Source organism: Sander vitreus, chromosome 21 (assembly GCF_031162955.1).
Source record: "Sander vitreus isolate 19-12246 chromosome 21, sanVit1, whole genome shotgun sequence".
In the NCBI taxonomy this organism is placed as follows: Eukaryota; Metazoa; Chordata; class Actinopteri; order Perciformes; family Percidae; genus Sander; species Sander vitreus.
In genome coordinates this window covers 13902753-13925270 of record NC_135875.1, presented here as the reverse complement: position 1 = coordinate 13925270, position 22518 = coordinate 13902753, and the positions used below count along the sequence as shown (strand labels likewise).

General features: G+C 40.4%; 3 protein-coding genes across 5 annotated transcripts; 1 reads left to right on the top strand and 2 right to left on the bottom strand.

The window, feature by feature from the left end:
• Positions 1-849: 849 nt before the first annotated feature.
• On the bottom strand, positions 850-10296 carry ppp1cab (protein phosphatase 1, catalytic subunit, alpha isozyme b). Its single transcript, XM_078278750.1, has 7 exons — positions 9844-10296; positions 7544-7675; positions 6736-6966; positions 6334-6438; positions 2633-2856; positions 1838-1972; positions 850-1727 (listed from the first exon to the last, which is right to left on the bottom strand). The coding sequence occupies exons 1-7, from the start codon at positions 9896-9898 to the stop codon at positions 1632-1634; spliced, it is 978 nt and encodes a 325-aa protein (XP_078134876.1). The 5' UTR covers positions 9899-10296; the 3' UTR covers positions 850-1631.
• Positions 10297-10584: 288 nt separating this feature from the next.
• pelo (pelota mRNA surveillance and ribosome rescue factor) lies at positions 10585-18525 on the top strand. Of its 2 annotated transcripts, none has more exons than XM_078278749.1 (13): positions 10585-10733; positions 11277-11369; positions 12351-12501; positions 12607-12697; positions 14189-14352; positions 14940-15000; positions 15261-15422; positions 15503-15549; positions 15636-15709; positions 15808-15879; positions 16219-16296; positions 16414-16445; positions 18014-18525. In XM_078278749.1, exons 2-13 carry the CDS (start codon positions 11290-11292, stop codon positions 18106-18108), a joined length of 1107 nt encoding a protein of 368 aa, XP_078134875.1. In that variant the 5' UTR covers positions 10585-10733; positions 11277-11289; the 3' UTR covers positions 18109-18525. The 2 variants fall into 2 exon arrangements, with proteins under 2 accessions (XP_078134875.1, XP_078134874.1); XM_078278748.1 differs by having other exon boundaries at positions 10585-10824.
• A 102-nt stretch (positions 18526-18627) lies between these two features.
• LOC144535944 (progestin and adipoQ receptor family member 4-like) lies at positions 18628-22107 on the bottom strand. 2 transcript variants are annotated; one of them, XM_078278752.1, is made up of 3 exons: positions 21608-22107; positions 20412-20630; positions 18628-19347 (listed from the first exon to the last, which is right to left on the bottom strand). In XM_078278752.1, the coding sequence occupies exons 1-3, from the start codon at positions 21771-21773 to the stop codon at positions 18911-18913; spliced, it is 822 nt and encodes a 273-aa protein (XP_078134878.1). In that variant the 5' UTR covers positions 21774-22107; the 3' UTR covers positions 18628-18910. The 2 variants fall into 2 exon arrangements, with proteins under 2 accessions (XP_078134878.1, XP_078134879.1); XM_078278753.1 differs by lacking the exon at positions 20412-20630 and having other exon boundaries at positions 21608-22106.
• Positions 22108-22518: the final 411 nt, after the last annotated feature.

The window sequence follows — 22518 nt, the reverse complement described above, 5'->3', positions numbered from 1 at the left end:
ACTGGCAGTTAGGGGGGGGTATGGTGACTTGCTCAAGAGCAAGTGCTTGGTAGTGCCCAGGAGGTGAACTTGCATCTCTCCAGCTACCAATCCACACACCGTACTTTAGTCCGTACGGGGACTTGAACCAGCGGTTGGGTTCCCGACCTAACTCTCTACGGACTGAGCTACTGCCACCCCAAATTCACAGGATTACAGCAGCTACAGATAACAGATCTTTTTTGCTCCTTTTTCAGAGCCCATACGTTATTTATAGCCGTCGAGTTGTAAAGACCATTTCAAACAATATACAGTATGTAAGTGTATATTGGAAATAGTTAACAACCCTGCCTTTAATATTAGATTTTGGGATATTTGATGGACAAGAGTAATTTGATGATATCACCTTGGGCTTTAGGAGATTGTGACAGGCATGTTTAATCATTTGGTCTGTAAAATGTCAGAAAATAGTGAATCAATTGAAAAATAATGGACAGATTAATCAATAATGAAAATAACCAAATTCCATGCCTAAAATAGCCTCATACATTTTCAAACCTACCTTAATATCAGAAAAAGACAGTTTACTGAAGGTTTTACTTTTTTTATTCCAGCAGGTTTTGTTTCAAAATTGTAATGAAATAAAAGCGCCTTGCAATAAATGGTCAATGTGAAAGGACACTGGATGAAACAAACTGTTTCATATTAAGCAGAAAACTCAATCCTATAAACTGTTCAAAAACGGGCAACTCTTGGTACTGTGAGAACTGGTAACCAGATACACAAACAGCTATTTGCAGGGGATTAATTACAAATCCACTTCAAAATATATAGCAGATATAGGATTACAATAACAATGACTAGTAGAAATTGTAGCTCAGATTCTCGCTTTATTGGTCAACTTGATGAAAGACTACAAAACGAATTCACAAAAAATCTCTTTCAAGTAATCAAATCTGTACAAACCTAAACTGTATGGGGTTTTTTTTTTACAGCTCTGGCTCATATGAATCTGAAGAGTCATATGCGTGTGTGTGTGTGGGTGTAAGCATGCGTTTGCTCTTCTGAGACAAGGTGACATACTCCTTCCTGCTCAAGGATATCGATATGCCACGCTCAGAATGGCAAGACAGCGAATGCACGCACGCACGCACACACATTGCACACACCTGTGTTTGAGATTTTACAGTACAGAGGACAGGGAAAACAAAATACTTCCCCCCTCCACAAGTACACACACGCCACCTGCTGGCAGGGGTTTGCTGCTAAATTCATTATGTCAGCACCCACCGTCTCCCAAACCCTGCTTTTTGAGTCAAAATTACTGTACAGACAGACACTGTGGTTTTTACCTTTCCACTGGAGGAGTGGCAAGAGAGAGGGGAAAGTATAAATCTCTAATACTCTCACACAAAATGTACACGTGCACACATGATTATAATGCTCACCGGCAGACGAGATGCGTTTGTCATCTGCACACGCACGCACTCACTCAGACAATTCGTAACATTAAATGTTTTAAGAAGTACAGATAAAAAAGGAAAAAAAGCCCTGGGTATAGGTTTGATTTCTGGCTGTTTGGTGAAAGAAAGGAGAAGAGAGGTAGAGAGGGCAGGAGGGATAGGTTGGAGGTCGAGGGCAAACTACTGCTGTCATTTCTTAGCTTTCCTTGGGGGAGTGACTGGGCGACCAGAGCCCAAGCTCCCTCCAGCACCATAGAAGAGCTTCTTGTCTGCAGGTTTGAGAATCTGTAAAAGGCAAAGATGATCAAATTAAGCAAAGGGCAACAACAAAAATATTGAAATGTAGGCTGTGGTTATAAGAATCTGAATTTTCTAAGAGTTGGTCTCTTGCTTACCTGGAACGAGCACATGAGGGTCTCATCTACGCTCATCATGGCTCCGGCATTGTCAAACTCACCGCAGTAGTTAGGGGCTGAGAACAGTGTGACCAGCTGCCTCTTTGCAAAGAACTCATATCCGTCCTCGACCACCTAAAAACAGATTCACGACAAGTTTGTGTTTGTAAGGAGTGGGAGTCATTTTAAATACATTTGCTTCTCACCTGCATACGCTAAATCCGGCACAAAAACAGAACCAGATGTAATTCATTTACAGCATTATATTAACAAAAGGGCTTATTCATCATAAATGCATTGCTATCACTTGAACTGCCTACCTGGTTATCAGTAAAACTTGGCTGAAATCCGACTGTGCTGAAGTGGCCATGGGGTACTTCAGCAGTTCCACCACATTTTTTTCTCTCCAAATATTCACTAACAGCTGGAAACGCTTGTTTGATAAAAGTGCTAGCCTTGCATCAACTACAAAAGGAGTTTATGTGAAAAGGAGGAAAGATTCACAACACAAAAATATTGTAGAGAAAATAAAACCATAAAAAAGACCTGGTAACCACCCTCTTTAACATTAACGGGGTAAAACTACTCTTATTGTCTCTGTAAAACTGCTCTAAGCACATTGAGATGCTATTCCATAACAAGACACCTGAGTTCCACACCCAACTCTTGGCGGTTTAACCACATGTACAGAAGAGGGATGACTTGCCTTTTAATTTATTCATGCACTTGTTTTATTTAGCTGTACTTCCTATCATTCTTATATCTTTAACCTTAGGATCCAGGTTGTGCACTGACCTGATGGGCCCGACAAATGAGGTCCATGTCGTGTTTGTGGAGGAACTTTGTGACCACATCAGCGCCAAAGGTGAAGGAGACACCACGGTCGTTCTCACCCCAGCCCAGGACATCCTTGTCCGGGTCAGCCCACAGCAGGTCGCATAGGAGGCCCTGGTCAGGCACATCAGTGGGGCGCATGACCCTTCGCACCTGCTCCATAGACTGGAGGTCCGGGGACAGGCCTGGAGAAGTTCAATGTAGAACAGTTAAATGTCAGACAAAAACAGTGTCTTTTTTTTGGTGTTCTGAAGTCTGGGTTTGGTTTAACTGCTTGTTTTCAGTCTAAGATTCACCAGACACAGCAAATATAAATACAAATTTGAATCTTGATATCAGTATCACAACCAAAATACGGCAAATGTATATAAAAAAAAAAAAATGCATATAAAATAAATTTTCTCAAACAATAATCACACCTGCAATCAACCTTAATCTGATTCAGAGGCCAAGATCTACATTTACTTTGAAAATGTAAATGGGCTATTTATATAGCGCTTTTCTAGTCTTAACGACTAATCAAAGCGCTTTTACATATTACAGTCACCATTCACACACATTCGTGCACTGTGGCCGAGGCTGCCATACAAGGTTCCACCTGCTCATCAGACAAACATTCACACACATTCACACACCGATGGCAGCATTGGGAGCAATTTGGGGTTCAGTGGCTTGCCCAAGGACACTTCGACATGGGACTGCAGGGCCAGGGATCAAACCACCAACCTTCTGATTGGTCGGCAAACGCTCTACCACCTGAGACACAGCCGCCCCACTGGGGCATTTGTTCACATCATTAATGTTGGTAAACACAGAAGGAAATCCCGCCTGTGCATTAATATTCAGAGCTGAAACAGTCAGCCGATCAACAGAAAATGAATCGGCAACCCTTTTAATAATCATTTGATTGTGGTTTTGTCGTCTTGTATTACTGTGAACTCATCTTTTGGTTTTGGATTGATGGCCAGACAAAACAAGACATCTGAAGTTGTGCCCTTGGGTTCTGAGAAATTGATGACTGAAACGGTTAACCGAAAATACGCAGATTAAATCAACAATAAAAATTAATCCTAAATTAATAATAATTAACATATGTGATCAATAAATTATGGATTGGGGCCTTATCTGGAGTGTGCTCAACAGATGAAAATCTCTTGCAAACATCCAATATCCTTTCTGTGTGTTGTCTTATGTAAATTGCGTTACAACAGAGGGGTGTTTACCTTCATGATTATCAGTGCCTGTATGCATATTTTGCGCAGTGGGTCTTACAGTCTTACATTATGTTATTTTCAGTATTACACAAACCAAAAATAAACTGTTATTTACATTTGTATTCCTTTAATTCTTTTTGTAATCAAATGTTTTCTTTAAATGTCAGAAGTTCTGCACAGAGAGAATGGCTCCTTTAATTTTGCTTGTTTCTGAGATGAGCATTTTGTGAGTGACTGACCATGGCATTGTAAGACATGAACGGCTACGTGACACTAATTGTTTTGGACAGAAGGCACTGCCATGTTAAATTGGTACACATTTGGTCCAGCAATAAAAAAAAGTCATGAACACAATCTGTTGAAGTTGTACCTGTATATCAAAACTGCTTTCTACTTATTCCCAGTACTGTAGGTTTGATTAGAAATGAAATGTGTTCTATAGCCATCACTGATGAACAGGTTAAGGATCAGTGTAGAAAAATGCAACTTTTGCAGTGGACATAAATGTCGTTACTGACTGTAGCGACAGGGGGGGCAACATTTGCCTCCACTGGTGCAGAAAGCTTTTTTTAATGTGAAATAAACATATACACATTTTTTTATATAGAGATATATATATATATATATGTATGTACATTTATGTACATACATGACATGCGTATATCTATTGGTAAGCAGTGCTTACGGGCCCGGACCAATCAGGGGCCCGCGTGACTGGAAGATATTGACAGCAGGGGCCCCCTATCGCATTTGGCCACTGACCAAGCTGGAGTGAGAACGGGTAAAATTGTCCTGCCAACCTGTAAACATTTTAACATCAATGTACACTGTAACATTTTTCTCGCTAAAGTCACTGAAAGCTGCTGCTGTTTACATCCTGTCTGATGAGTTCCCCACACACACACACACACATTGAGGACAGCTACAGTCGTTATTGTAAGTGCAATGCTAAGTTAAAGTCCAATAAGTACTTTATTAAACCATATGAATGTGTGTCCCAGGCCAGGATAGGAAATTAAAATTAAACTTTGTCTTCATTTTCATATTATACCAACATTTGTGCATCCTGAGCCTTTTTGGTAAGGTTCCTTACCAAACTATACAAAAAACTTTTTTTGCAACTTTCACTGTCTTCTGCAACTTCATTGCAGCAAACATACAAAAGACATCGCAACTTTTATCGCAAAATCAGACATTTTGGGCCGCAACAATAAACAAAAAAAAGCCACGAAATCCTGGAGGGACTGCCCTTGTGTGTTTTTTCATGTGTTATGGTGCGCATTCACCAGTGTTTTTGTTGTTGTTGTGGTGCGCATTCACCAGTGTTTTTGTTGTTGTTGTGGTGCGCGTAGGCTACTCCTGATTTTGTCAGTCATCTCATCTCTTATATGCTGTGTCTCTATGATCCTATCTTGTCCTATTGATGGTAACCTACTTGTGGACATTGCGCCGTCATCACGTGCTGTAGTAGGGGGGCCCGCCTTGATAATCCTGCTTAAGGGCCCGGTGTTGGCTCGTTACGCCACTGCTGTCCAACGATTAGAATATTTAAATCGCATTAATGTCATAGTTAACTTGCAATCAATTGCACATTTTTATCTATTCTAAATGTCCCTAGATTTCTTTTTGTCCCATTATTTTTTCTCATTTTAATGCTCTTAACATGGAAAAGTGGATCGGCTTGCTTTGTGCTTTTGTCGCCTGGCTTTGACGAGGGGGCGGAGAATTGGCATCAGCTGTGTGCTTGGCCATCAAGTGGTATTTCAGACTGGACGTGCTGCGATGATAGCTCAGTTCACAACGACAAAACACACAGATCATTTTGGTCTTGTCAATGGAACCATTTGGCAACTTTTTAAAAGTAAACTTTCCAATTAGAATCTTATTGGCATCCATTTCGGCGTCTCGTGCTCGCCATCCACTCAAAACTAACGTTAGCTTACTACTCTTTGGCCGGCTCGCAAGCCCAACAGGCATGTGTGTGGCATGCCCGTTTTGTTTCCGGTCTAACTAGATCCGGTGTGGTGTTGTAGTTTTTCTAACGTTACTAGTTGTTGCAACAGTATGTGAAAAAAAAAAAAAACTACAACGTTTTCTATGCCAAAAAGAATGTTAATCTTGCGATAAAAAAATGGATGCCGTTAAAATGGGTTTGCGTTAACGCTGTTAATAACACGTTAAACTGATAGCACCAATTATTTATTTTATATATATAAATTTGAGGGCAATTTCCCCCCCTGAATCACATTTAAGGGGCATTCTGAGATTTCGTGGGGCATTTTTGCCATTTGCCTCCTTAACACTGGAAGGATATACAACTATATTCAAACAAGAAATCAAGATCCAACAGCAGGCCTTTGACTATTATGTTGACAGTAACAACAGTGCAGAGGCAAGTTTGTGTGCGCGCTCTGGATAGAAACCAAATGAATTGTTTGATGAGGATACCTCCATGGCAACAAAAGATCTTCTCATCAACAATGGCTGCAACAGGCAAACAGTTGAAGCAGTCGGTGAAGGTCTTCCACAGCTTTATGTTGTACCGCCTCTTACCTGTGGGAGAAAACCACAATTTCTTGATCACAATCTAATCTTGATGACAAACGCTAAACAGTTGGACCTATTACATCACATTAGAAACAATATTGTCCATAAACCTGACTGAATAATCACTGCATCTGTGCTGTGGCTTTTGTTATTACAAATAAGTCAGTTTCACTTTTTTTAAATCTACTCTTTACAAATCTTGCATACACCCATTTTAGAAACACTGACCTAGACTACACAAAAGCCTACAGGCTTGGCATGATTAATGTCCGTTTGTATCTGTAGGCATGTCACATGACTTACACTCATCGTAGAAGCCATATATTCTGTTAATGGAAGCGCACTCATGGTTTCCTCTCAGCAGAAAGAAGTTTTCTGGGTATTTGATCTTGTATGCCAGCAACAGGCAGATGGTCTCCAGGGACTGCTTGCCTCTGTCTACATAGTCACCCAGGAACAGGTAGTTGCTCTCTGGTGGAAAGCCTCCATATTCAAACAGCCTCAGCAGATCATAGTACTGCCCATGAACATCACCTGGAGAAACGAGCCGTATTAGAGTGGAAACAGTAATGTTGGTCAAATGTGTAATTATCATGCTGTGTGTATGTGCACAACAAAACGTACAACAACAATTGGCCCCTGCAACACTTCATTCCATGCTTGGCTTTGCATTATTTTAAATGCACACTCTGTTATTCTGGTGTTGCCTGAACTGTTTTTAGTGATGAGACAACTGAATTTGCAAGCTTGCATTTAGTGAGAGGATACTGGTGATTCGCACCACACTGCAAACTTTGGTAGTTCCTGAAATTTGCAGACTGTTCTTTTAAACTAGCATTCTTTATTAAGTGGCATCAGCAGTATGACACAGGATGGCAATTTCAGAGAGACTTGAAGTGCAAAACAGTACTGTACAGGCAAGCCAGTTGTATTAGCTCATCCCTATAGTTCTGTAATTATGTGGAAAGCCATGCACTATATCAACATAATGTAAGCTTTCTCATAATAGTCTAGCACTATAAGCTACAACAGCCATCTAAGAGTGTTTGTAAATTCTATGTGACCACACTTGAGAATTCCCCCGACTCTAAAGAACACAACTAAGCCTCACCACAAATCTTCAGGGGCGCCTCAAGTTCGAGCAGGATTGGCTGGCTGAGGAAGATCTCCCGGGATTTGAGGCAGAGACCACGGATTTCATTCTCTGTCAGCTGAACATTTTTGCCAGGTCTGGAGCCTTTCACTGTGACCGAAAAATGCAATGAGTACAAAATAGCACTTTAAAACAAAAGACCATAAACATGGCAGAGTTTGTTAATTATACTCATTTGTTATTCAAAAATATGTGCAACATTTTGATTTGAATTCAGTGTAAAGTGAGATTTTATTCCTAAAAAGGGAAAACACAACCTAGAATATTATTCACATGTTCTAAGCTAAATAAGGCAGACTGCCATGGACAGAACAAGTTGACATGTAGTGTGCATTAGAGTTGGGCTGATTTCCATTTTCACCGGTACAAGGCTAAACTGGTTTGATTTTATGCAAACAGGTTGAACCGGCATTTGTCACTATGTCACCTCCTGGCAAATTAAAAGCTTTGATGTAGTAAACTGCTATTGCCATGTTGATGTAATGTTAGCTAATAGCTTGCTTCACTTATTTGGGGGTCTAACGTTCACTTCAGTGTAGGGAAGCTTCATTTACTGTTGAATTACTGGTAACGTTAGCTTACTAAACTTTCCAATAGCTTGCCGAACACTGGTAATAAGCAATATGACAACGTGTATATAAATGAACTAAAAGAGCCGCTAGTGCCTGACCGTTAATTCTGTTGAGCGGCGCTGTGAAGGAGATTACATTTCAGTAGCAATGGGAGTATGGGTGAGAGGGGGAACGGCGCACACTGTTTGCTTAACGTTACTAGAAAGTTTGTGTTTGAGTGATGGCAGTTAGTCTCAAAGAAAACTAAAACTGCACAGCCGAGATGGAAATATGTTGGATTTGAAGCCGACGAAAGAAGTGAGCTGAAAAAGACAAGGCAAAGTGTAAACACCTAACCAAAGAGTTATTACTATAACCAAAGATGTCTTTGTTATAACCTCAATGTAGGTTAGAGGCGCATTACTGCCACCATGTGGTCTAGAGTCGCTATATTCTTATTATGGGCTCTCTCACCTGTCTCACTTGAGAGGGGCTGAGATAAGTGCAACACTTAGAGGGAAAATTCGGTATACTGGTCGGTATTTGGCATGATATCAAACGGGATTGAAAATGTTTACACCAGCTCAAGTCTAGCGTGCATGCTGTTGTATAATCTTTGACTCTTTACTTCGTCATCCGAGCAATCATGATTGTATAAAAGATGTATGATTTACAGGTTGAAATGTGGAAGAAAAGTCAGGTGATACAGTAGATTGATTTTACAATGGGAATTTAAACTAGGAGTATTAATTTTCAACAAAAAAGTCAAAAATGTAAACTTATGGTGCTCAGTTTTTCTACTATGCCGCTAAATGCAGCCAAAGAGCAGCTTTTAGAAATGAATCCTGAGGTGCCCCATAAATAGTAAAAATTGGAACGACTTGTGACTTTCTGATACCACCCAGGGTGCTATTGCGTGGATATGGGGCATTTTCTAAATTACTTCTCAGAGCCCTCCCTCCAAATATAACTCGTTTGGATGTACAAAAAAATCCATTGCAATCTCTTTTTCATATTTTACACACTCTTATTGCAATGTTTCTATTCTATATGTACGTTCTTGACTGTTGCAGTACATTGCTCTGTTGTCTATTCCCTTTACATATGTTTATTGTTAGCACCAGACACACCAAGGCACATTTCATGCAAGTGAAAACTTACGTTTGGCAATAAATTTCATTTGGAATCTGAAAATACTTCAAGACCACTATGGCCAAACTCAAAAACGCCACCTGATGATAACGTTATACAGTAATACATGTAAAACAGATTCCAATTTTCCAGTTGGCAGTGTATTTATATTTCGACCTTACTGCCCAAAAAAAATTGGCTAGCAAGAAAGGTCAATTTCGTTAAAGGATTCTTTGAACAAGAGTAGCGTTCCATTATGGACGACGAATTTAATAAAAGATGCACATCGCTCCAGGTAACGTTAAGTATCTAATGTGTGGATACTTTCTCGGGCAGAGTAAAACAAATAAAGCGTTTGCTAGGTAGGCTATTTAATGCGTTCGAGCGGAAACAACAAAACGTTAATTTGCTGCAAGAAGGATGCTATTGACCAAACATAACTGGCGGTCATTCAATAGCCTGTGTTTTGTTAGAGATGAACTCAGGCTAACATAGCCTAGGTGCTATCGTTGTCTAGCCTCTGTTAGCTAAAATGGCTACCTCTGTGAATAAACATCGAGTTAAATACTGTCTTACCTTCCAGCAGACGTTGTATAATGGAGTCGATGTTCAACTTATCGGCTTCGGCCATGCTATTCCTCTATTCTGGTCGGTTTCTAATCACTCCGACGAATTTAAGACTTAGTAACTTGTTAACTGGCTACGGAGTTACCGTTAGCTCAACTAGTAGCGTTAATCGGCTATCGTTAGCCCGCTAGCTAGCTAACCTTGGGGCAGATTTTGCAACCTCAAAATATGAGGCTTGGTGCTGAATAGTTAAAGACGTGATGGCTGTCATGTACTTCAGGAATCCGCCTTAGTCAACTATTTTCCATTAGACATCAGAATTAACTTAAAGCATTCGTAATTTCTCGTGACAACGATATTTCTGCCGTAGCTACTAGCACCATGCCATCGACAAAAAAAAAAGCTATACGAGCGTTAGCTCAAAGCGAGGTTGAACGGAAATGGTCTGAATGTTCCCGCGTTCCCATTGGTCAGTTTTTCCAATAGGCGGGAGTTGGAGGAGCTATTATTCTCCCGGATTGGCTGTTTTCAACGTCGGTCAGCATTTACTTATCTCAAACCACAATGTAAAAAGAACAGTCTTTCTCGGATATATCTCACGTTTTGTTGGCCTTAAATGGAAGATTTTGTCAAACAATGCAAGATTAACCGCGTTTGTCCACATTTACTGAAATATTCGTGTTTGTATCGCTCTGTATTTGTTGCGCAGTAAAGCGACACCCACGGAAGTGACCAAAATGGGAAGAATTGACGACGTTTTGGCATGACGCAATGTCCTAGCGCCTGGCTACACGCACGCACCGAGTAGTTCACAAGTTCATTCTGAATTAAAGAGATGGCTTAGCTAGTTTGTTTGCTAATTTACTGTGAGATAAGCATGACTCTAACTCGGATACACGGTAACCTATCTATTTTACGCTAATAATACTGTGGTTTATATCATACAACCATGAAGTTGCTCCAAAAAGACATTGAGAAAGATAATGCCGGGTGAGTGACTGGCTAATGTTAGCAAGCTAACCAGCATGCTATGCAGCTGATTGTACGTGTCAACGTAGGTGTGTTAAATGTGATTTACATTCACCTGTACGAGCGTGGAAACACGTGGGAAGTTGTGGATTAGTTAGTACGGAAATATTCCAATTTGTCGTTAATATATAACGCGCATGCAGGACACGGACTATAACCATATGAGCATAGGCTGTATGGCTCTGTGGATATAGCTTTGGTTTTAATAACGTAAACAAAACGAACCCCGATTGTGTCATCATTGATGTACACTCCATAATTACTAAAGCAGCATGGATGCTTCTGCATCATTACACCATCTGTGCAATGACACCCAATAATGGCTAGACATCTTAAAAGTAGAGCATGTCCACTAACATGAAAGACACCAACTCAGAGCCTGGCTTATTGATTGCTTACTTGCACTTCTTCAGTCAGGTGACTCTGATGCCAGAGGAGGCGGAGGATATGTGGCACACCTACAACCTGCTGCAAGTGGGGGACAGCCTGAGAGCCTCCACTATCAGGTAACCACTCACTTCTATCAAATAAAAGGCATTTCAAGCCCTGTGGTGCACACCCAAATTACTGACAGTTTTTTCAGCCCCATGGAGGAGGTTGTTGGCTTTGTAATCTTGTATAGCACTGCAGAATTGACAATGCAGCATCTTTCTGGACCCATTTCATTTGTCAGTGCTTCATTCTTCCATTAGCTGATAAGGATTAAAATCTCCTACTCTGCCACAGTATGCATTTATACGAATCAATATACTTTATTGTCCCTTTTAGGGACATTTGTCTTGGACTCAAATACTGCACACATGTAGTATAGTATCAAGGGCAAGCTACTCAAGGGTTAGCTTCCATCCACCTCCAAAACAACCACTGATCCGATGTGATACACCCAACACAATGCAGCCAGCCACGCAGGTTGACTTGGAGAGTTGCAACAGAAAGCTGTATAAACACATAGACTTCTGTTTTCAGACATATATATTTCCAGCCTTTCTCAGCCATCGAAATACTTCAAATCTACTTCAGCCATATATCTTGATCATCATAGGAATCACAATAGTATTAAATACGTTTTGCAATTTGTGCAATTTCTGTCAAGATGACATTAAGGAAAGATGGTGCCAATTTTGAGCCAATAAACAATATATTTAAATACTATTTTTTTTCAATGTCTAACTTTTACAATGTACCCAATAGCCACATGTACCATATTGTTAAAAACTAGCGCTCAAGCATTCTTGATTTGTAGCTCGTTATGCCTTCACACGACACAAATGCAAGTATGTAGATGTAATGTTTCCAATACCCCAGTGAAGCTCTTAGGTCAGTGTCCAGTTTAGCTTTACTAAAGCTTTGTTTATTAAAGTCAATCTGTGTTTGTAAATGATTGTCAGCTTTCCAGTTTCTTCCCTCACTCACTCTCTCTCTGTATCACTCAGTGTTTTGGTCTCAAATACACACATAACTAAAGTCCCTTTTCCCTGTTCCCACAGGAAGGTGCAGACAGAGTCACCTACTGGAAGTGTGGGCAGCTCCAGAGTTCGCACTACTCTGACCTTAAGTGTGACGACTATCGACTTTGACTCCCAGGCCTGCCAGCTGAGAGTTAAGGGCACTAACCTAGAGGAGAACCAATATGTCAAGGTCTGAGACTTCTAAGCAACCTGGCATCATACTATTCATTTGTCTTAATTTAAACTCCTGCTTGATATACGTAGTTGTGATTATGTTCTCTTCTTCACTCATCAGATGGGGGCCTACCACACTATTGAGCTTGAGCTCAACAGGAAGTTCACTCTGGCTAAAAAGAGCTGGGACAGCGTTGTGCTGGATAGAATCGGTAAGCAGGTGTTACTGTTTACATTTGGCTGAGATTATGATTTGTTTTGTTCAGAATAATCACAGCAAAAATCAACCAGGACTTGTAAACAGTAAAAACATGGACTCACATGTATCTTGTTTACCAGACAGAATGGCACAGGCTTTAGCAAATGCACACTCAGTGGTCATAATCTTAGCATCTATTTTCTATACACATAAAAATGCATTTTAAAGTCATTTCTTGTATTTAATTCAGATTTGTTCACACTTCTAACAGACTTCCAACAGTTCTCTTGAAAGAGGATTAAGACATTTCAGCCATTCTTAGTGCAGTCATTACTCCAGTTTGAATAACATTTTTCTCTAGTGACGCAAATGAACCAATCCACAGAAACAAACACTCTACAGTTCAAACAAAGTATTCCATATTTGGAGAAGTTTGCTTGTTTTGATGACTCAAGGTTACTTTCTACATGGACTGTTCTGGACTATACACTTGGTTTTAATGCTGTTATTAAAGGAGAATTCCGGCCAATTTTTACGTAAATCTTCATCGCTATAGCTACGCGAGTACTTTCGATAGAAAAAACCCTGACCCGAATCAGTGCAGGCAACACGGAGACGCTGCAGCTACGTACTACAAGCGTCCCCTGAGCTAAAACGGCAGTGGTCGGGGCAAGTTTTAGAGTGCCTTTGTGCCTCTTAACAGACACAAAATGCAATTAATATGTCTGTGCCACATGAATAGGGCCCTTACGTGTCAACAAGATGCGTTTTCAACTCAGACATTGTTTAAATTCACCTACCCTGGTCCCTGTCTCGATCCTGCCGGTAGCTAGCTTGCCCTGCTAGCCGTTAGCTGCCGTCTGGTGAGTGTATTCAGACAGGCTTCTGTGATAATCATCCCAATAAAAATCCACGGAGCGGTGGTGGTGTGGCTATGTCCTCCAGAGGACAGTTCATGTCACGTCTTGGTTTTTTCTATCGAAAGTACTCGCGTAGCTATAGCGATCAAGATTAACATAAAAATTGGCCGGAATTCTCCTTTAACCACTTTAATCTTGGACAATTTAAGCGTTCTGCTGAATATAATGTTTGACCATTATGCCAGGTACTGTCGTTATATGACAGTTTGTTTATATATATATATATATATTGCATTGGCTGACTGACAGGGTGACATGCATACTGGGTTTATTTTACAATGCACAGTCCTCTTGTTTAATTTATATACATTGCCAACCAAGAGAGAGTGTTGCCATGGGAACAGAATAGGGAGAAACAGGAGGGAAGAAACTTATAGATGGGGTTCATGTATTTGAAGGACTGGAGGTCCACTGAGTCAGTGCTGCTGTAATCTTTGCCACAATAACTTACATCTAAGTAGAAAGTGTTTTTGAAATCCTAAGTAATAACTCAACTCAACTACAGTTACCAGTGTAACAGTACATTTGTTGATAACGTCACAAAGTACTACCTCACATTCATCGTTGCCTTGTCTACAATTTAGAGCAGGCATGTGATGCAACCCAGAAGGCAGATGTGGCAGCTGTGGTAATGCAGGAGGGTCTGGCCAACCTGGTGCTGGTGACCCCCGCCATGACTCTGCTCCGTGCAAAAGTGGAGGTCACCATTCCTCGCAAGAGAAGGGGGAGCTGCACTCAGCACGAGAAGGTAGGTCAGCTTTCTGTAACTGCACAGTTGTAATAAACTGATGATATGAAGATAGAATGAATGGATGGATGGTGGGAAGACTGATGGGAAGATAAAGTCAGCAAGTGTAGGTAGTGTGTTAGCTCGACCACCTCTAATTATGAGACAATTCTCTCCTTTTGCAACACATGTTCTATTCAGAGTGCTTCTTATCCTCAAGAAGTCTTCATTAAAAAGCAAGGCAGGCAGATATACACAATTAGACATATTTAACACTTTTAAATGTATTGTCTCATCTATAGTAAGCAAAATAGGGTAACAGTAAAATGAATCTACATAACAATCACATTTCTAAATCGTCATTTAAAAATATTTTGTAATAAACATATGAAACTAAGGCTTACTGTTATTTCTAATTCCATTTTACCATCTCAAAAAGAATCAGCATCAAGGCAAGAATCAGAGTGTTGGATGTATAATAACGTTTTGGGTTAGTCATAGGTGTAAGACGACCCCACCATGGTTTTTTTAACACAGTCCCTCAGCATTGGGACCTGGTGTATTTGTCACATAGGCTGATGTCAAACTACTTGTCTCTCTGTTTGCAGGCTCTGGAGAGGTTCTATGAGGCTGTGATGCAGGCAATTCTTCGCCACATCAATTTTGATGGTAGTGCTGCTGTGTAGACACCGACACACTTACACATACATACACATACCGTATGTTCCTGTTTTGTGTCACACACTTCTCCCTTTTTAATGTGTTGTCCCCACCACGTGTTGCTTTGCTGTGAGCCTCTCATCTACTGCGCTGCATGTCATGTTTCTGGGATTGTTGTGGTTTGTATTTGTTGCCCCATAATCTTTGCTTGTTTCCGTCAAACATTATAAACGTTTTGATTTGGATTTCTCTTCCTTGCCTTCTACTAGTGGTGAAGTGCATACTGGTTGCCAGTCCAGGGTTTGTGAAGGACCAGTTCATCACCTACCTTTTTAAAGAGGCGGTGCGACAGGACAACAAGATCCTGCTGGAGAATCGGCCCAAATTCATGCTGGTCCACTCATCATCAGGTCATAAGTACTCACTCAAAGGTACGAGCTGGTGGGCCCTAAGAATAAAACAATCAAATCTCATCAAAAAGTGAAAACTTAGTGAAATGCTTGTTTTGCAGAAATCCTTTCTGACCCCACTGTGACAAGTAGGCTTTCTGATACCAAGGTGACTATGCATTCTGTGATTTGTCAGCTTGCTTGATAATCTTATCAACAAAAAAGTGACTAACTGTATGCATGTTTAACTTTCAGGCAGCAGGAGAAGTAAAAGCCCTGGAAGATTTCTACAAGATGCTCCAGCATGAGCCTGACAGAGCCTTCTATGGGTGAGTGATAATGGACTAGAACAGTCGACCCCCAGAGTCCTCATTCATTCACACTGATAATCGACAACTTTTGTATCTTTCTATCTTTGCTTTCACAGACTAGCTCATGTGGAGAAAGCTGCTGACGCCCTCGCCATCGACACCTTGTTGATAAGCGATAAGCTGTTCAGGTAAATACTGAGTCATTCTTTAGGTTATCCATTTTAAACACACAGCGCAGGTTAGTTGCTGCTGAGATATATGTTTAGCTATTAACAGTTTTCTCCTGGATTGTCTAATTTCTGTCCATCAAAAATCCAATCAAACACGTATGCCATCAGAATAATGTAAAATACACAAAAATCACATTAAATTACACACTTAGGGCCTTTAATTCTCAGCTATACAAATATCCCTTCACCTACTCCTGTAACTCTATTGGTTTCAAACAGTGATGTAAACACAGTCCGGCACAATCAAATCTGCTCTGTGTAACAGTGCATGCTTTATGTGTCCATTCATATGTCCAGACATCAGGATGTCACCACGAGGAATCGTTACGTTCGGTTGGTGGACAGCGTGAGAGACAATGGCGGTGGCAATGTTAGGTACCAGTTACCTTTTTAAAAGACTGACTATGTTAACATTCTCTAAGAATGTTAACGTATTTCTCAATATATCCTTTGCTGAGCATCCAGCTGATCAATTTTCTCTTTTTCGTGCAGAATATTCTCAAGCCTCCATGTGTCTGGTGAACGTAAGTTATAAACCCATTCTGATTTTTATTTGTTCTACATTAAAAAGACAGACGTTTTTTATAAACATGTCTATATTATTTATTTATCCAAAGCATTATTTAAGCATAATCTTAAATAAAGGTACTCCGTGGAGAATGTTTACATTTAGTATTCTTCACTAAAAGGCATTGTGGGTATCCTTGAGGCCTAACAAAGATGTGGAATGTATACCGTTCCTCACCAAACATTTGCACGGCAGATTTTAGAAACATAATTTCAATGTTTACGTCCATGTTTGCACTGCTTATTGCAGTCTTCTTCTTTACCGACTCTGATGACACATTGCTATTCTTCTTAGCACATTACTACCACCAACTGTTGTTTAGTGGAATAATGTATTGAATTCATGTACAGTATATGCATACATGTATGTGCATGATATAAAGTAGTACGTAGTCTGTACGCGGCCAACTGTAAGTGGCCTACGCCGTTGTGAGGATTAATACTAGTGCGCTGGTGTGTCTGTATCATTCTAGCGTATCTCTTTAATACCTCTTTCACAACACCTACCAGAGTTAGGCTGAGGTTGTCTGTTTAGGGTTCAACCCTCCTTTTTGGAAAGTCAAACCAAGCCAGTCTACATGGGTATATCCCTGGTCATGATAAATCATCAGGGTCAACTGGGAGGCATTCATAACAATTAGAAATGGGCGGGGCTTTCACGTCCCATTCAGTGAACAGCTAACATCACATACTCCAATCCATCTGTATACCAGTACTGTATACCAACTAATGTTTTGTAGCTACTTGAATCTGTCATTGTGCAGTAGGGAGGGATAAATGAAGCTTACTTTATGATTGTTTCGCAGTGACGTTCTAAAGCACAAATAAATAACCATCAAACACTTCTCAGATGAATTTGTGCAGTGTTGTGCAATTTGTTCTCAGCTCTGCATATTTATTGCAGCAGCTGGACAAGGAAGTAGGTTACTCTAGTATCGATTTTTGACTATTTGAAACGAGGGGAGAACTTCTCTTTGTTTGATTTCATTAAAAGTAAAGTTCAACTTTCCTGTCGGCTTCACGACTCATTTAAAAAAAAAAAGACAGATTAAAAGAGTGGATTAAGGGCCGTCCACAACAAGAATGATAACTATAAATATATAGTTTTAAATATCGTTCTAACTTAAGTGGATGGCTGAATCCACACTACAACCATAACGATGACAGTGGCGAACAATATCGTTGGGATCACTTTCAGAGCGATTTGATGAACGATAGAAACACTGACAGCCAATCAAAATCCATCTGAATTTACAACGTGACACGGCGCAGAGAGATACTGTGGAGAGATTTTTTTCACACAGGTGGGTTAGTGGCGTAACGTGACTTTTCTCCTCGGTGGGGCTAAGATCCTTTTTAGCTCTGTGTATTTTTAAACATTAGTACTTTGAAAGTATTCCTCATGTCACAAACCACCAAGAGTGAATCTTATGTTATTATCATACTGTTTGCACTTCTGTACTTAAAAATGAAATCAGCCGGCTGTGTCAGGTTCTGGCTGATTTACCATTGACTGTCTCCTCAGAACTGACTCAGCTGTGTGGAGTGGCTGCCATCTTGCGGTTTCCCATTGCCGACCTATCAGAGGCTGAGGATGACAGCAGCTCAGACGATGACTGACTGACAGAATTTGGGAGAAAAGAAGACTTAAGTTTATCCAGTGTTGCCAATAACCCAAGAATGCATTGAATCAGTGTGTTATAAAACGAAGCTGCTGTGTTATACTCTATGTATTCCACTTCTGCCACATCCACACCTCTTTCAAGTCTGATCTACACAGCTTTTTTCTTAAAGAGGCCTTCATTTCAAATAATTTGAAGCCATTTTTGATGCTTTTGGTTTGAAGGTAACAGTGTGTTTAAAAGGTGCAGGTTAAGAATGGCAATGAAAAAGAATGTAACATTTGTTGCCAAGTCCAAATGAAAACCATTTAAATTTTGACCGACATTTAGTAGAAAAAAAATGATTTTTCTTTCATGTGTATATACAATATATATCTCTTGCAATTAAATGACAGAAGCAATCAACCACACTTTATTTCACTTTGTCACATAGACCTTCTTGTCATGCATGAATAAAAATACAAGTTCAAACGTAAAAATATAGAATTTTTATTAAATACAATAATTAAATTAAACTATTTTGGTTATGGGTAATATGACCCAAAACTACTGCATTTTAACAAACAAAAAATCAAGTATTCTCAGGATTTTTTATTTGATATTTGAGATCCACAGTTACAACACTGTAAGTTCCTCTTATTCTGCTCTGGCAAAAAGTAAAATTGCAAACTTCCCTTGTGAAGAATTTCAGCAGCTAATACTAAAGTGCATTTTGAAACAAATGCCTCTCTTTATACTGCCTCATTGAATCCTGAATCTCATTTCTATCATTGAGCCTTGAGTGTGTGTAATTTATACACTTATCCCTCAGTAGGACACTGGTAGGTCCTAATCCAGGCTAAATCCTCTAGTGTGCCCCAATGCAGGTAGATAATTGAGCAAATCACCATGACATGCATTATCTGGTGGCTGTTGCCCCAGTTGTCAAACAGGCCGGGAATGAAGCGCTCAGGGATCTGGATGATGTTGACCAGCCCGCCCACTACAGCCAGAGTGTCCATGATGACAAAGAGGCGCAGGGAGTTTGGGCTGCCCACCCCGCTGCCCAACACCCGGAACAGGAAGAGGCCAAAGCGGAACAGAGCTTGCCAGATGAAAGCTTGCAGGCGCAGGACGTTAGTACGGGCCGTGGTGGCACAGTAGATGCTGTAGGCTGACAGGAGGATGTAGACCAGCAAGGCAGTCTGTCTTGTGGCTGGGTAGCAAAGAAGGGTGATGTGGATGATGGGAAGTGCACCTGGTGACAAGAGAAATGATATACAAGTAAATAAACAGCAATAAAATAAAACTATGTCAGATATAATTAGCAAAGGTGTAGACTTGGACTCGAGTCAGACAAGTCACAAAAGTGAAGACTTGACTGTTTTGGCACGTTACTGATACTTCATAAAGACTTGATGGCTTAAATATTTATTCACCTTGTACAATCTCAGAATAGTAACACACTCTGGTAAATACAAGGCTACAGCCAGTTAGCGTAGCTTAGCATAAAGAGTGACAACAGCTAACCTGGCGCTGTCCATAATTAACAAAAATAGCTCCATTTCTTGACCAAAAACTGTCAATTTGTGCCTTTGCGGAGTCTCTGCTGGTTGCTTCAAAATGTTGGTGACAAGACTTCAGGAAGTCACTGCTCCTAGCCAAGAAATAGTCACAACTGGTTTTCATACTTTGTTTTTTGTGCGTATTAAACAAACAAGATATAAAGTGAGCTTTAGAGGTGCTGGTAGGTGGATTTTGTTGCCTGTGAACAGAGCTAGGATAGCGGTTTCCCTCTGTTCCCATCTTTATGCTAACCAAACCATTTTCTGCCTCTAGCTTCACATTGAACAGACTGATACGAGAGGGGTGTCGATGTTCTCGCAAGAAAAAGCAAATAAGCATATTTCCCAAAATGCCAAACTATTGCTTTAAGATAGCTTTGAATGGAAAATCATTTTAAAGGTCAGCATTTGAGAGACAAGAAAGATTTGTTATTATGAAGACATGAGACTTGACTGTAAAAGTGTAAAAGTCCATTCTTGACTTTGGAAACAGTATTCTGTTAATAGAAGTGTCCACTAACTAGCTTTTTTTCTGGAGTTTTCAACTTCTCTTCAACATCTCACATTCTTTATCAGACAACTGATCCATACACTGATGAAGACTGTCAGATGTGGTCCAGAAACAGCTAGAGAGTGGAACTTGAGTTAAGATTAAGTTCTCAGACTTAAACAGCTCTGATCAGTGATGATTATAATTTCAGATGTTGCACTCTTTGCAGAAATCAGATGGAAGAAGCAATGAGCATCAACGACCTACCCAGGGTGTTAACTAGGCAAACCCCGAACATGTCCAGGGAGAGCAGGGTGTCGTACACATGTTCTCCTCCCACATGGTTCATGAACACATGGTAGACCACTGAGCCCACTGTAGGGCAGAGGCAGGCCACATAGTGGACCACACAGATCCAGGCACTGTCCACCTCCATCCAGGGGATACTTAAAGGCAGCAGCACCAAGAAAAGGAAAAAGGGGATGCCTGAGGTGACCGGAATAGTAGGAGTTTAAAGAGGAAAGAAGAGAAATTAGTTAAAGAAAAATGTTTGAAACCTACACAGATGTGAGTCCTTTAGAAAGCCCTCTAATTATAAATCATTACACTTTAGTGTAGTTATAGGTTTGTAAGGCAGACACAATGAAGTAGGTTAACATGTTTTTATTGTGAGTAGGTGTAACATCACCTTATGCAGAGCAAAATGAGGAATTTAATAGTGTGATAGTAGTTCCTCTGTGTCCTTACCAGGAACAATGTGAAGGACATGGCTGTTGGCCACACGCAACGCTCTAAAGCTCATGCCCTTCACTTCCCCTTAGTAAGAGTGTTAGTCTTAACGAACTTATGGGATAGCCAAGGAGAAAATGGAGCATGAGGAAAATGCCTTCAGAAGTTCAAGGTTGGGCTGGTTTTAGCCCATGCACAGTTACATCTACAATATTGCTCGTCTTTGCACAATTTAAATCAGGTTTGAATTTGGAAGTTTTACATCAAAAGCACACATTTTAAAAATGTTAAAGTACTGTAATTCTGAAACTGCTCGCGATCTATGCAAATGTGCGCATCTTCGGGAGGCTTTGCCCATTATGATACTTAGGTTAACATATTTATACAGTGTCAGCCAACCCCACACCTTTAAAAGACCTTTAAACCGTTAAAAGTAGGACAATTCCAGGACAGGGATCCCCAGGGCAGATTACAGCTAATGCCACAGATCCTCATTACACTTCCTCGTCAAGTATGCTTGTAACTGGCCATAAGTGAGAGTAGTGGACAACTGTTTCGGTCATCTGTGCATCACCCGTATGAGTTGGTGAGAAACATTTGCTTTGTGTTTTACTGCAAAAGGTATTTAAATACAATTCAGATACAGATAAAACCCCTTGACATTTTCATATTTAATCCAGATTGACACTTACAGTTTAAGGCAGGGTCAGTGCACAGTTATTATCTGGACTTACCATGGGTGTAAATGTTCCCGAGCTCATTGTGCATGTAGAAGAGGCTCCTGAGGCAATCTTGAGCCGTGGACACTGGCCGGTAACCCGTCAGGACATACTTGTTGAACTGAAGGTATTGAGGGGTCTTCGCAAAGTCCAACAGCCGCGGCTCTTTGTAAAGCACCATCACGACTTCCTGCAGCTAATGCCCTCACATTTAGTTGACAGTCCAGGTTCATTACCATTTACATCCTAAACGAGGCCACACTCAGGACTCTGAGACAAAGTCATGACCACAACAAGCCGGAAATTCTTCTCCTTGAAATCCATCATTGGACAGGTGTAATTCCAAGCAAGCAACCTGTTGAGCTGGCCAAGTGGCATGCTTTTAAAACGACCAATCAGCAAAGGGATCTTATCCCTAAGCCGGGGTGATCCTCACAAAAAGCCATGTGCACTACGTCAGCTGCTCCCTGTCATTACTCATAACTGACTCTCTCCTCAACTTCATGGTCAACATAGGTATATTCTGTATTTCCCTTATTATAGACTGCACACATGTTCCTATTCCCCATGGTTATTTACAACTGTGTTGCATTCAGGATGATCTGGGGATTATAACACTTTAAGAGGTGGTTGTTTTTCCTAATGGCACTGATAATTTCTGCGCATGTACATTTAACAATAATGGGTTTTGCCTTTGCTGTAGCATACCAAATGTACAGAAACACATACAAATGAGTAATCCACTGTTTAGTATTCATGGATGGTTTTATTCAATCAAATTCTGTACAATAATAAACAGATGTCTGCCACAAGTAGTAAAAAACCCTCTCCCATGCAAAATAAATTAGAAGGTAATGCAGGGTGCATAAAAATATACATAAACAGAAAACCTAACTCCTCAAAATGTTTAAATGCTGTTTCATCTC

Coding starts and splice junctions, on each gene's coding strand:
- pelo (XM_078278748.1), top strand. CDS start 10,784: ATGAAGTTGCTCCAAAAAGACATTGAGAAAGATAATGCCGG. Junction 15,550..15,635: donor GTAGGCTTTCTGATACCAAG/GTGACTATGCAT, acceptor TTTAACTTTCAG/GCAGCAGGAGAAGTAAAAGC. Junction 15,880..16,218: donor ATAAGCGATAAGCTGTTCAG/GTAAATACTGAG, acceptor TCATATGTCCAG/ACATCAGGATGTCACCACGA.
- ppp1cab (XM_078278750.1), bottom strand. CDS start 9,898: ATGGCCGAAGCCGATAAGTTGAACATCGACTCCATTATACAACGTCTG. Junction 7,676..9,843: donor TATACAACGTCTGCTGGAAG/GTAAGACAGTAT, acceptor TTTCGGTCACAG/TGAAAGGCTCCAGACCTGGC. Junction 2,857..6,333: donor GATCTTTTGTTGCCATGGAG/GTATCCTCATCA, acceptor GAACTTCTCCAG/GCCTGTCCCCGGACCTCCAG.
- LOC144535944 (XM_078278752.1), bottom strand. CDS start 21,773: ATGGTGCTTTACAAAGAGCCGCGGCTGTTGGACTTTGCGAAGACCCCT. Junction 20,631..21,607: donor CGGGAACATTTACACCCATG/GTAAGTCCAGAT, acceptor CGGTCACCTCAG/GCATCCCCTTTTTCCTTTTC. Junction 19,348..20,411: donor TTGCCTAGTTAACACCCTGG/GTAGGTCGTTGA, acceptor TCTTGTCACCAG/GTGCACTTCCCATCATCCAC.